Consider the following 12,544-nt stretch of genomic DNA (forward strand, 5'->3'; position numbering starts at 1 on the left):
CAAATATGAAGGACCGGCTCCCTTTCGCCTCCCTCCACCGCGAAAGATCATGGCCCAAAGGCGAAAGATCAATACGTGGATTTGAAGGGAGACCAGAGCATATGAGGTTGCATTCACTTCCAAACAGGGAACAGACACTGTATATTGGTGTTCTCGCGAGCTTCTACACATTCGAGAGCCTTGTTCGCCTGTGAGTCGAAATGAAGGGTGAGATGTCTAAGTTTAATTCGATTGCGTGCACAAGCAACGGTGAGAGAAATTGTTTGGCGTATTGGGGGAGTCGGCGTAGAGGTAATGTCTCTGTTTCTTACTCATGTAGTTTGAGAAGGTGAATTGTCGTCGTGCAGCAAAATTCCAGGGTGTTGTGTGCCCAAGTGTGCCAACCACTCTCGGAAAGGTGCGCGTTTGTATCGCTTCCCAGCATCAAAAAAGCGGAAAGATGTTTGGCTCGCGCAAGTGAAGAGAGCAGAACGGGAACCAACAAGGAGCTCGTACATGTGCGAGGTAAGCAAGCACCTTTGCAGCGTGCAGTGTGTACCATGTATTCCTGTTGCTTAGTGGTCATTTACGTTAAATTAAATTAAATTACGTTAAGTCTCCGGAAAGCCACAACAAGCTCATGGAGCTTCGTGAACACGTACGTGGTGCAATGGATCTTCGATATATTTCGGGCAGCGTAGCACATTTCTTCGTACAATGTGAAGAGGCATTCAGGGTGATATCTGCTTCGAAACGCATTTATGCGATGCAACTCACCTTTCAAGATTGTGTCGACTTTTATTCATAATAACGTGGACAATAATCCGACTTGTGACCAACACAAAGAAGAACGATATCATGTAATCGTGGACAAATTTGTACAACTGCGATTGAGGGTGCACTTGCGACAGGAGCACATGTCGGTGAGACAAAGTTGTCTTCAAGCAAAACGGCACCAGTGCGACCTAATTTCCATTTTTTTTCTATTTCTATTCTATTTTATTGAATGAGATGTTGTAATAAAATCTGCTTGCAATTAACATATTTCTGTTGTCTATACACATTCCCATGTTTACTATTGTAAATCGTTGGTCGAGACACGACTGCATGTGCAGGTGCAGTGATGAATTTAGACAACGTTACAAAGCATTAACAACATATTTTACAACCCATGACCAGCTCTACTAGCATATATGACAGTTTCGCTGCCGGTATCCTTCATTCTGCTTTTACACCCTTCCTGTCGCGAAAAATCGAGAAAAACGCAACCCCGCCGCTGACGCCCAATGCGATGTGGGAGTCAAGATGCCGGCGCAGACGACGGAGTGGTCGCCTCCCTGAAAAGGGGACGCGTATGGAGGCTCCCTAGGAGTGGCTGAAGTCCCTCGATCGCAAAGAGCGAGCGATCGAGGGAATTTAGGAGTGGCGAACACTTTCCTACTGAAAGCTTATGTGACACCGGCAAATTTGGATAACTACCAGTGATTATATGGAGCCGTGGTCAGTCTGCAACTCCGTCCTTACAGCGATATTCGCAGTAAATTCGCAGAAAAAAGGGCGAGGGCAGTAGTATTTTTGAAGTGTGATGTGGGCAAGCTTTCGCTTGTCGCATCCTACAGTTGGCAATACGACGAAATCCCCCCCCCCACACACACAAACCCGCTATCCCTAGAGTCACTAAATAAGCTACGCTTAAATAAGCGTAGCTTATTTAGTGACTCTAGCTATCCCGGGTGAATCCCAGACCTGCCGTGAGCTCGTCTTCGGGTGTTGGCGTTGCGATGGTTGTAGACTAGTGCGTTTGTTGCGTTAAAGGGAGCAAGCCAATGTGGCTGGTCTTCCACGATGATGCCAATACATATATATCCCGGGTCAAAATGATGGCGACATCGACTCAGCTGTTGTGCCAGAGGAAGCAGTGTAATGGTAGTTTTTGTGAGGGCATTATTTCAAATTATGGCACTTTCTGTGGCTGCGCTGAGTTGTAGGGGGTTTGCTCGCTGTACAAAGCAGTTTTCTGTATTACAGTGGGCTTCTAGTCATTCCATTGATATTCTTTTGTTGCAGGAAACTCATTTTCTTTCAGCAAAAGCTGTCAGGAATTTAGAGGCGACCCATCACGTTAAGGTCTTTTGTAGTCATGGCTCACCTCGTCGGTCAGGAGTAGGCATTATAATTTTTCCATGTTATCACAGTTTGGTAAAGTGGTTTGATCGCGATTGGCATGGTCGCGTTATTTCCGTTGAACTGGACCTGGAGGGCACGGTTCTCAGAATCGTGAACTTGTACGCTCCGGTCCGCCACGGTGAAAGGGTCCTCGATTATTTCATGATGGGTAACTCAAACCTTGTGGTTGCGGGGGACTTTAACTGCACTATTGACGGTGGTGGGAGTGGAAGCAAGACCGTACACCAGGGCCTGTTGCAATTAGTTAGCGGGCTAGGGCTTACAGATGCATTTTCGCACATAAATCCCGGAGTTTACCTGTACGCGTGGTGCAATGCTCAGGGTGCACATAGCCGACTCGACCGGTTGTACGTTTCTCCTTGTTTGAGTAGCCATGTTTTGAAATGTGATGTGCTTCCCTCTGGAGATCTTTCCGACCATGACTGTGTGCGTCTCTTGCTCACCGGGTTGCGAGGTTCTCGCTCCGGATCAGGCTGCTGGAGGCTTATGTGCCGAGCTACTGCGAGACACAGAAATTCGTAACGATGTCGAAGCGTACCTTGTTGATCGCTGTGCTGACGTCTTAGTCTCACCGGAATGGTGGGAAGAGACCAAATTAGGAGCCGCGAGTCTTTTTCGCCAGTGGAGAGCTAGGTGTACAAGGGAGAGCCGGGAGGAATTTGTGCACCTCCGGCAAGTGCTGTCTATTTTGCGCCATCCTGGGTCACGAGGCCCAGACAACGGTCATGCGATACGGGACGTGCTACGGAGTCTAGCCTCTCTGAGATTACGTTTCTGGGACCAGTTTGCGGCAGCACAATCTGTTGAGCGCTGGTCGCGAGAAGCATATTGCTCTCGCCTTTTGACTGGCCATTTCCTCCGTCGGCCAGCCTCAGACGTCATTTTGTCGTTCGTTAGACGATTGCTACCGCGCAAGCTACCTTCTGCTGCTTTGAAGGAGTATGTTGGCACTCAACCGGTTTGAGCTTACTCGTGAAAACACCGAGAAAATACTAGTGCTTATTTCAAACGCGCATCAGATGCACTCGCAATTGCGACGATCAACACTACGAGTGCTACAATAAACATTTTGAGAGTTGTTTTCAACAAGACTTCGTTCCAATCACACTGTATGTAACTGAAGCAGATCTAAGTGACTTTATTTGAAATCTTTAAGTACGTTAAAGACCCCCAGAGGGTATTGCATAACAGACTGGTGAGTAGCACACAAGAAAAAGTATCATAGAAACACACAACAAAAGTATTACAAAAAGTACAAAAGAAAGGTAAATAAGAAATATCAAGCTGACAAGGGAAGAAGACCAGATGTACCATGGGAAGAACATGTATGAATCTGAAGATGTGGTTTGGAAGAGGACAGCCTTAAAACCTGAATGGCCCTGTGTACATGCAACGTGTTCAGCCTGAAGATTCCAGTCGCCAGTTGTTTTATGAAAGAATGATCTTAGAAAGGAAGTGATATTACAATGGGGAAGCTTAATCATATGAATACTGTTCAGACGAGATGAAATTTAGTTAGCAGAGACTAGGACACGATCGAGAGCGTTTGTATTGTGAAATTTATGAAAGAGGCACAGCCTGGCTATCAACCGTCTTGACGAGAGAAGATCAACGTCAAGGTTTTTCCTTACACGTGTCCCTGGAATAGTTAGATGTAATGAAGCGCATCGCCCTGTTTTGAACTGGCTCTAATGCTTGAATTAAGTACTCTTAATGGGGATCCCATATGGCCGATGCGTATTCGAGTTAGGGCCACACGAATGCACGATATGAAAGCAGTTTTACGTGATGTGGTGCAAGCGCAACATGCCTTCGAAGATTTATTTCGTAACTGTAAACATAAGAATACAAACAGCACGCCATCATTGGTCCCATATCGGTCCAAAATCGGCAGCCTATATAAGTTACGTTGGTCCAGTATATAGGCCGTGCAACAAAGGTCTGGAAAATACGCCAATGAAACTGCCAATATTGGTCCAATGTTGCAAGCCCGTGGTGAGCCAATGAAGAATACGAATGCCCTGTAGCTATAGTATCTGCCACTCGGGTCTAGTTTTAATTGGTTTGAATGGCAGCACGACAACGGGAAGGCATCACAGTACAATGCATTTTTCTTTCAGCAATTTTCTTATACTTATCTGTGTAGATACTGAAACTCTGCCATGGGTGGCACGCGGTGGTGAGATAGTAGGATCTCGCTCGGTCTTGGATTCGGGTAGTCCTACAGAACAACCCATCACTGAGAACATATCGACCAAAAAGTTAAGAAATAGTTGTTGCCAGAATACTTCGTGGGACCACAAGTTAAATTTTAGCAATAGTATTCCGGTTTTTCTAACGTGTTTTGGGAATATTAAATTACAAGCAGTGGTTGAAAACTGGCTATATTGACAGTTTGTTTTGGTTGTAGACCAATGTAACGCCAGCGAAGCATCATCGTTCACTAAGCAATTCGAGAAAGTAATTTTATGGGCGACATTGCTTCAAACCTCAATAACAATGACATGCTGGTCATTTTCTAACATGACGCGCCTTACTTGTTTTGAGCCAAGATAACGCCACTTATTGCTCTTCATTGGCTTGATTAACAGTCTCTGTTCGAAATATGGGCGGCTCTCCTCTTGGGACATTTCCCTTTATATTTCTTTACTGAATTCTCTTCCCTCCTGGATCTCTTGATGACATCTAAGTGGACATATTATTTCCAAGGACAACTGCATGCAATCCTTTCATCACACGAACACAAATCCAATTTCTGACGGGTATTTTTGGATCAGTCGCGGTTCTTTTACACAATCTTGATTACCTCAAACTAATATGTTCCGTAATCTGTAACTACACTGTAATCTGTAATGATAACTGCAAAGCAGTTTGGAACCTGTACATTTATTCGGTCGTAATAAAAGTACGAGTATCTCGCACATGTGTTTCGCTGGACAATAGTTATTTTACACAATTCTGCAGCGAAGTGAGACTTCCAAAATAATTTGAATTGAGCCTTCTCCAATTTGCAAAAAAACACTATTTCATTTACATTTGGCATTTGGGAATATACATTTGACACCAAGGCGGGTAAAGTTAGGAAGCATATATATTTAGTGTGGAAGCGTACCACCCTGCTGTATAGATTCAACTTCACACATCTTTCGACTAACATTGGTGACAAGCCATTACCACTCTAAAAGGTATAACACTGACCAACTTTTTTTAAGAACGTGGTGCTTAATCGCGGTTATTTCAGTTACATCGACTAGAGGTGAGACGCACCATATAAACATAATCACACGCAGCCGTATTCTCATGCTGTGGTATAATGTAGTCAATCATATAACAAGCACATCAGGAATAAACACATTTTTTACACATTTTCAAATCACCTTATGAATCTACAACGGAACAGTGCTTTGTAACATAAGGAACAAGAAGAAGAAAAAATTGCGTTAGCCACGGCCATCACAAAAGTGATTTTTTGTTTTATTTTTGACTCTGGCTGAATATTTGTGCTTTCCCAGAAGAAGGCAAGGACTAAGTATACTGCTGTTGAAAGCTCTATTAAAACTGCGATACCATCTGCAGAGCTCATGTCCACTGACAGCTCGGTACCACTCGATGCAAACAATTGTCAGCATCATGAATGAATGTCACTCATGCGAGCCATTTCTGAAGCACGCTAATCAATCCGGGATCTTGACTAATTTGGAGGGCTTTTTGTAACAGTTTCTTGCCTTCATCCTGCTTAGCAGAAATACTTGCGTGCGGAAGCAAGAGAGAAATATAATTCAGGAATAGTGATCTCTTAGTCTCTTTTGGACGCAGGATTGGAAGCCAGCGATAAATATAATTCAGGAGTAGTGATCTCTCAGTCTGTTTTGGAAGCAGGGTTGGATCACTTCCTACATAAAACATTTGAATGCGGTTGGGTGTTTTACGGAAACACGCATCTAGTGCCGTGACATTCGAGTGGAGAACCATCAGTTTCACAAAAGACGTACTTATCTTACTGATATCGGACTCCAACAATGCCAGGCGAGGCTTCAACAAATTCTCAGCGTCATAATCACAAGAATATGGCAATAATGTCACCACCTCTTCTCTCATATAATCTTTTGAACGCATTCGCTTTAGTGAATCACCTGTCCAATCAGGACAGCTCATAAGAGAGTGTGGGATGAGGCATCTCAGAACATTCATTTTCCTTTTTGCAGCGGAAAAAGCGCCGCACGTGTAACCCAACCTGTCGCGCATATTAGGGAATGAGTGCGGAAGAAGGAAGTTCACGATGTCAACGGCACCACTTTCACAGGCCAAGTGAAGAGGTGTCCGTCCATGCTTGTCACGGGAACTCATTCTAGAGCGGAGTAATAATAACTTCACAACGTCCATGTGTCTATATGAGGCGCACACATGCATGGGTGTCTCTCGACGCATATTGATCACGTCCACTGATGTATAAAAAGGAGTGAGAAGCTTCACCACATTTGTGTGTCCCTTCGACGCGCTCAAGTGCAATGCAGTATTCCCTTCTTTATCTGTTAACCACACGGATGAAGGGGAGAGGTGAATCTTAACAGCTTCCACATTTCCTTCCTCTGCTTCTATTAGCAACTTCATATTGCCACCGTGATCGACCATTTCCGCGTTGACATCGTCAATGTGGAGATCATCGGTGTTATTCATGTGCGACCATCTCCGATATAAGGTAACAATGGCATTATTTGCTGCGCTACATTTTACATAATCCTGCTCACTGAGATTTAAATGCGGCAGTAACATCTTCATGTAATTAATATAATTTCTTTTTTTTATCTTACGTAGCTTCTTCTTGGCCACATCATGTAGCACTTTACGGCTATAACGATCATCAGCGATGTCATCTAAATGGAGGAAGAGAAGTTTCAGACAATAAATTTCTTTTTGGAAATTCCAATGCACGTCCACATACACATAGCTTCTGCTGATCCTCTGTGCATGCCTAGGGTCACTGTGTCGCAAATAAGGCCATAGAGTTGGCATCACTTTCGCTCCAGCTTCTTTCGCCCAGACGTACAACGGTGATGAGCCGAACGTTTCAGGTGAGTTTACGATCGAGTGTGGGATGAGACGCCTCCTAACGTTGGACACCGATTTCAACGGATATATCCAATTGATCACACAAGCAACGTCTAAGCACGTTTCTCCTCTGTAGTTAAGCATATGCACATTTGTGTGAGGTAGAAGAAACGTCACAGCTTTAAGGGAAAGAGAGGCAGAAGCCACATGAAGCGTTGTTTCCGACCTCATAGGATATGCGTCATATGTCCGAGTGCGAAGGAGTAACAACTTCATGGCCTCCAAATCATCTCTCTTTGCACATATATCTATCGGAGTTTCTTCATGACAATCGAGAACATTCACTGAGGGATAAAGAGGAAGAAGTAGCTTCACAATCTCTGCATCTTCACTCAAGTGCAAAGGAGTTTGAGAGAGTCCATTTCTATTGTTAACGGATAAATGTGCGAGGTAAAACTGTGTTGTCTCCAGATTTCCTTCATTCGCACTAATGTGCAACATTGTGTTTCTATCATAATCAAGAATTCCCATATCGCAGTAAGGAAGGAGCATTTTACAAACAGTCTCAGACTTTGCGTAAAAAAGGACAGTTCTATTGCCACTGCCTGTAAAACTGTCAAGGTTTCCAATTACCGAAGACTCTGCAGAACATCTCAAGCTTCGTTCGTTGCGTGATCCTAATTGGTCCAGGGTGTCTCTGTCTAGAATTACGGTACTCTCTTTCTGGGACACATAGCTCAGATACACGTCTAAAACGCCTCGTAGGTCATGTCTCACAGCCGTGAATATTGCTCGTTCAAGAAAATGTCTCTTTTGCTCCAAGGTTTCACATGTGCGTAGATTTTTGGTAGAACGTTTCACTGCTTCCTCACTGCATCGAGTGCATAACACGTTGAGTCTGTCTCCCGCAGCCGAAGACTCAGTCCGCAAGCATTCCATCCACTCTCCAGCGTATTTTGCGTCCCATGGAGACTGCAGCTCTGCGTACCCAAACGGTGACATTTGAAACAAATCCTTCTTGATTAGCTCATCATCCATCGGAAGCTTCTTCAATGTTGCTTCATTAGAATGCAGGGCTCCTAAGTGCAATGGCGTCCTTTCGAGCTCATCGACTTTCAACATATCCTCTCTTTGTATAACGCGTTGCTCAAAATATGAAGCATCATTGTTCATCACAGCAGAGTGAAGGGGAAAGGACTCCGATGCCAGTGCGTCGAACAACAGCATTACACCGCTGTATTCTTCTTCACGGTACAGATTGACAATGACATCCCTCAGGTCTAAATTTTCTGTTACTTTCGCTTTTTTCAGTAAGTAATCGGCTGCAAAGAATTCAGCGAATGTCTTATGAACGAACTCTGGAATTCCGTTGTTCAGACCATTCAGAAATCCGTCTTTGAGACAATTATTAGCTGCGTCCTTCATTAAACGTCCTTCGGGCTCTAAATTCTCTAATTCGTCTTTGTTCAATAAGTATTTCAAGGTTTCCTGAGGGAATATACACTTCATAGCGAGGAGTTTATGGTTTTCGTAAAACTGAAGCGCTGCGGAATCATTCTCCTCTTGTACGGCGTGTAGGCGGAGATTTTCTTTTCTTTTTTCAATTCTGAATACAAGGTTCTTGTACCACACAAACAACTTGTACACGTGTACAATATATAAGTTCTTATTCTTATCGGCTGATATGTTTGCACGTTTAAGTAACGAAGAGTAATCATCAGACTCTGCAATTTCCCCATTCTTCATTTCAAAGATCATACGAAGCAGGAGAGGGGTTTCCAGGATTGTCTTGTTTGTCTCCTTCAAGTTCGTGTGCAGTCGCTGGAACAGCTTGGAGACTCCAGTATTTTCATTGGTTGAATGAGCTGTTCCCTCATATTTTCTAATGAACTCCTCCTGATTTTCGTCTGAAAAAGGAAGGAGTTCATATGACACCGTGTGGAAAGCATCTTGTGCATGGGACTTAAATACAGTGCGAGTAAACATATATATCTTGCAAGCTTTCTTTTCAGATAGAAACGATGTAAGCTCCGAGACGCACTTGCGGCATTCCTCGTTCACTTCATCGAAGGCATCGAAGATGACGGCAATCTTGAAAGGGCTTCCGACGTTCAAACTTTCCTGGAACAAAGCGAACTCCAGACCATCTTTTTGTACTTGGCATAGATCCGCTAGATACCTGCACATATCCGCTTGACTCGGCGACGCTGTCTTAACAGATGCCATTCTCTGAGGAAGGTCGACGTACATCACCCACCGCTTCGTATCTCGATTTTTTACTTCTGTGCACAAGCGCTTTGCTAGAGTACTCTTTCCCATACCTGGTGCACCAGAGACTATGACAACCTTCTCGTTTACGTTCAACAAGGCGTCCTCGTTGTAACTCTCACTTCCCGTCATTGGAAGGTGACTAAGACGCCCATTTGATGTGGTCCACAAGAGCCTAGTACAAGATTCGTCGAACTTTAGCAGGTGCACTATTTTGTTTTCGAAATGAACATTTTCCAGTAGAGCTTCGTAGTCACCTGACTGTCGTATGAGTACGACTTTCTCGAACTTCTCTAATTCCTCCTTGGCTTTTGGCTTACAACCGGTAGGTAGAAGTGTTGCGACCTGATTGTGTGTACAGCCCAGAAGAGCGAATGCCTCACTGTCGTCATCTAGATTGCATTCCTTCAAGTTAATTTTCACGGCTCTTCTACACTCTCGTTCCACATAATAGTTCTGAACACGTTCTTCTAGTTCTTGAAGAGGAGGTCCCAGGTCAATGTTCCCCGACTCGCATAGCTTTAGGAAAACCGCAGTGTCTACGCAACGTAAGAAGGCATCTATAGTCGTTGCGTCCGAAAGCTTAGAAAGGTCTTGGCCTTGAAGTTTTAGGCGGGAATTTTCGAAAACTCCTTTTTTGCAGATATATGTGACGTGCGCAAAGCTTGCTTCGTCGATCCTATGAACTTTGTGCCTCTCGCCAAAGAATGCATCTTCTTGCACTTGTTTCACCAAGTAGTCTTTACCACTGTCTTCCACAAGCAAGATGACTTTTGATCCAGTGACACAGGATGCTTCACTGAAATGTTTAATCATCTTTCGGACGTCTTCCTTTGGATGGACCGTTACAAGAACAAAAGCATATTTGTAGTCTAGTAACACATCCTTCAGTGCGGGGTCCAGCTGTTTTGCATCAAAAAACATGTACGGAAGTCCCGCAGATTGCACAGCGTTGTGAACCATTATTTCGAGAAGCCTCAATTCTGGGCCCGTAACTACGTGAAGCAACCCGTTTTCCCAGACACTGTTCTTCGGTTGGTTCTCGAATTTGACTTTCAGTTTGCCAATGTTGAAAGCTTTGTTGAGTCTCGCGTTTTCCTTTTCTATCATTGTCGCATCTATCGACGGGATTCCATTTTGAATGGATTTCTGCATGTCAGGGATGACAGTATCCTCGAAGAACTTTCGTAGTTCTGGTACCTCCTTTTCGAGAACCGTATTTCCACGATCGCTGCCATATTGAGTTAGTATGTGTGGGATACGAACAATCGCTTCTTGTTCTTCATTTTTGATAAAAGCTTGTCGGATCAAGAGATCCACATCGTTTTCTCTTCGTTTTATGTCATCGAGAATGGCTCTGTATCGCCGTTTCATTTCTGTATCTTCGCGGAAATATGGCTTGCTATCATTTTTATACACCAGATGAAGTGCCATATGACAAGATTCGTGAATAAACGTGCCCAGGACTTCGGCTTCCGTTCCTCTACCTCCGATAAAAATTCTTTGCTCTTCGCAGGTAGCAAGTCCGAGGACGCGGCTGCCGCTGCACCCCGTGATCCCCTGAACGTTTTCACTGTTGTAGTCGAATCGTATATCCAGATGCGGTGCTGTGGCAACAACTTTCAATATTTTCTCGTTTAATTGGTCGGTTGAAAGTTCCATGAACATCTTCTCCAATCGCTCCTCGAAGTCATCACATCCGACGTGCCTTGATTTGCTTTTCAAAGAGTCGATGTAAGAGCCATCGCATTCTGTGGTGTAATGTCGTTGCCGTCGTATTTCAGCTTGTTCAAGGCGCGTGAGACCTTGGTAACACGATGATTCTTTCTTGTTCTTGAGTCCACATCCACGCGAGACTAAGAGGCCATGTATACGGATGGCTTTCTTTTTAACAGCTCTGTAACGAGCTGATTTTTCTTTAACAGGGTCCAACCACAGTTTCAAAGCAGGCGCAGCATCCAGGCACTTTTGAACACGAGCCTCGTCATCCGCCGCAATGGCTTCGTGCATTTCCTTCCTGACGCCTCCCCACTTTGGCGACCTTTCCATGTTGAGATCAAATTCAGGTGTCGAAGCCATGCCTTTGGAGATGAAGCGAGAAATTCCTGTAATTTTAAGGAGGAATTTAGGAACGTAAGCAACACTAACTGAAATGCAAGTAACAGGTTAAGCGCGGTAATGTATCTAGACCGCGACTCTCGTTTTTCCGTGTTTAAGCCGCGAAGCAACAGTGGCTACAGGGACTCTTGTTTTTTGCTCTGGGATCACGTTACGTAATAAAAGCGGCAATGATATGTCGTCGCTGCCGTGTTTTAGTTTGCTGTCTAGTGCCTTTGAGTTTTCAGTGTTTATCGATACCTCTGCTCGTTTCCTGATTTCACTCTGGAGACCACGGCGGTCATTTCACGGGAACAGGTTTGTTTCATCGGACACATAACAGGAGACAGTTGGGTGGAAGTTTGCTGCTTCCTTATAGCCATGGACAATATCATATCCTTGCAAGAAGACAGAGGTAGACAAAAAGTAGACATCGAAGATGTAGACAAATGCGAGTACACTAGATCCAAAGAAGCAATGAAGCATTAGTACACTTATTGCCAGGAAAACACAGAACCAGAATAAAGAGAAAAAATACACATGGACGTCTCGTGGATATGGAATGCCATGTATGTAACGTGAATTTCTTAATGAAAAAATAGGGGCATGGGAACAGCACGAGGGAGCCAATATGGACGACCAAAGATTGAAACGCATTGTGAAGCAACAATAATATTGTGATAAAAGATCGGTACAAATGATTAATGAATTCAGAACAATGCTAGGACGGAACACAAGTGAAGCAACAGAAGTTTTCGAGTATGTGCGCGGTCCGCTCCCTCTGTTGGTCTTTCTCTCTCTCCGCGTCTCTGTGTCGCTGCATCGCTGCTGGGCGATTCCACGCGAAATGATCCAGCGGACCTGCTCGGCCCTCACAAAACTGTCGCGAATTTTTACGATTTTCTTTTTAGAAGTCCCTAATAGCGCAAAACGACACATCACGAAACATATTTCTTCCCTAATC

At 44.2% G+C, this 12,544-nt stretch overlaps 1 protein-coding gene across 4 annotated transcripts in view; it reads right to left on the reverse strand.

The window, feature by feature from the left end:
* Positions 1-3,288: 3,288 nt before the first annotated feature.
* LOC135376519 (uncharacterized) overlaps positions 3,289-12,544 on the reverse strand; it is a 30,641-nt gene continuing 21,385 nt past the window's right edge. For all 4 annotated transcript variants that reach the window (XM_064609034.1, XM_064609032.1, XM_064609031.1 and 1 more), the window contains one exon: positions 3,289-11,588. In XM_064609034.1, coding sequence (XP_064465104.1) covers positions 5,812-11,562 — 5,751 coding nt within the window. In that variant the 5' untranslated portion in view covers positions 11,563-11,588 and the 3' untranslated portion in view covers positions 3,289-5,811. The remainder of the gene's footprint in view (positions 11,589-12,544) is intronic.

The sequence above is a fragment of the Ornithodoros turicata genome, unplaced genomic scaffold, assembly GCF_037126465.1.
Source record: "Ornithodoros turicata isolate Travis unplaced genomic scaffold, ASM3712646v1 ctg00001142.1, whole genome shotgun sequence".
NCBI classification, from domain to species: Eukaryota; Metazoa; Arthropoda; class Arachnida; order Ixodida; family Argasidae; genus Ornithodoros; species Ornithodoros turicata.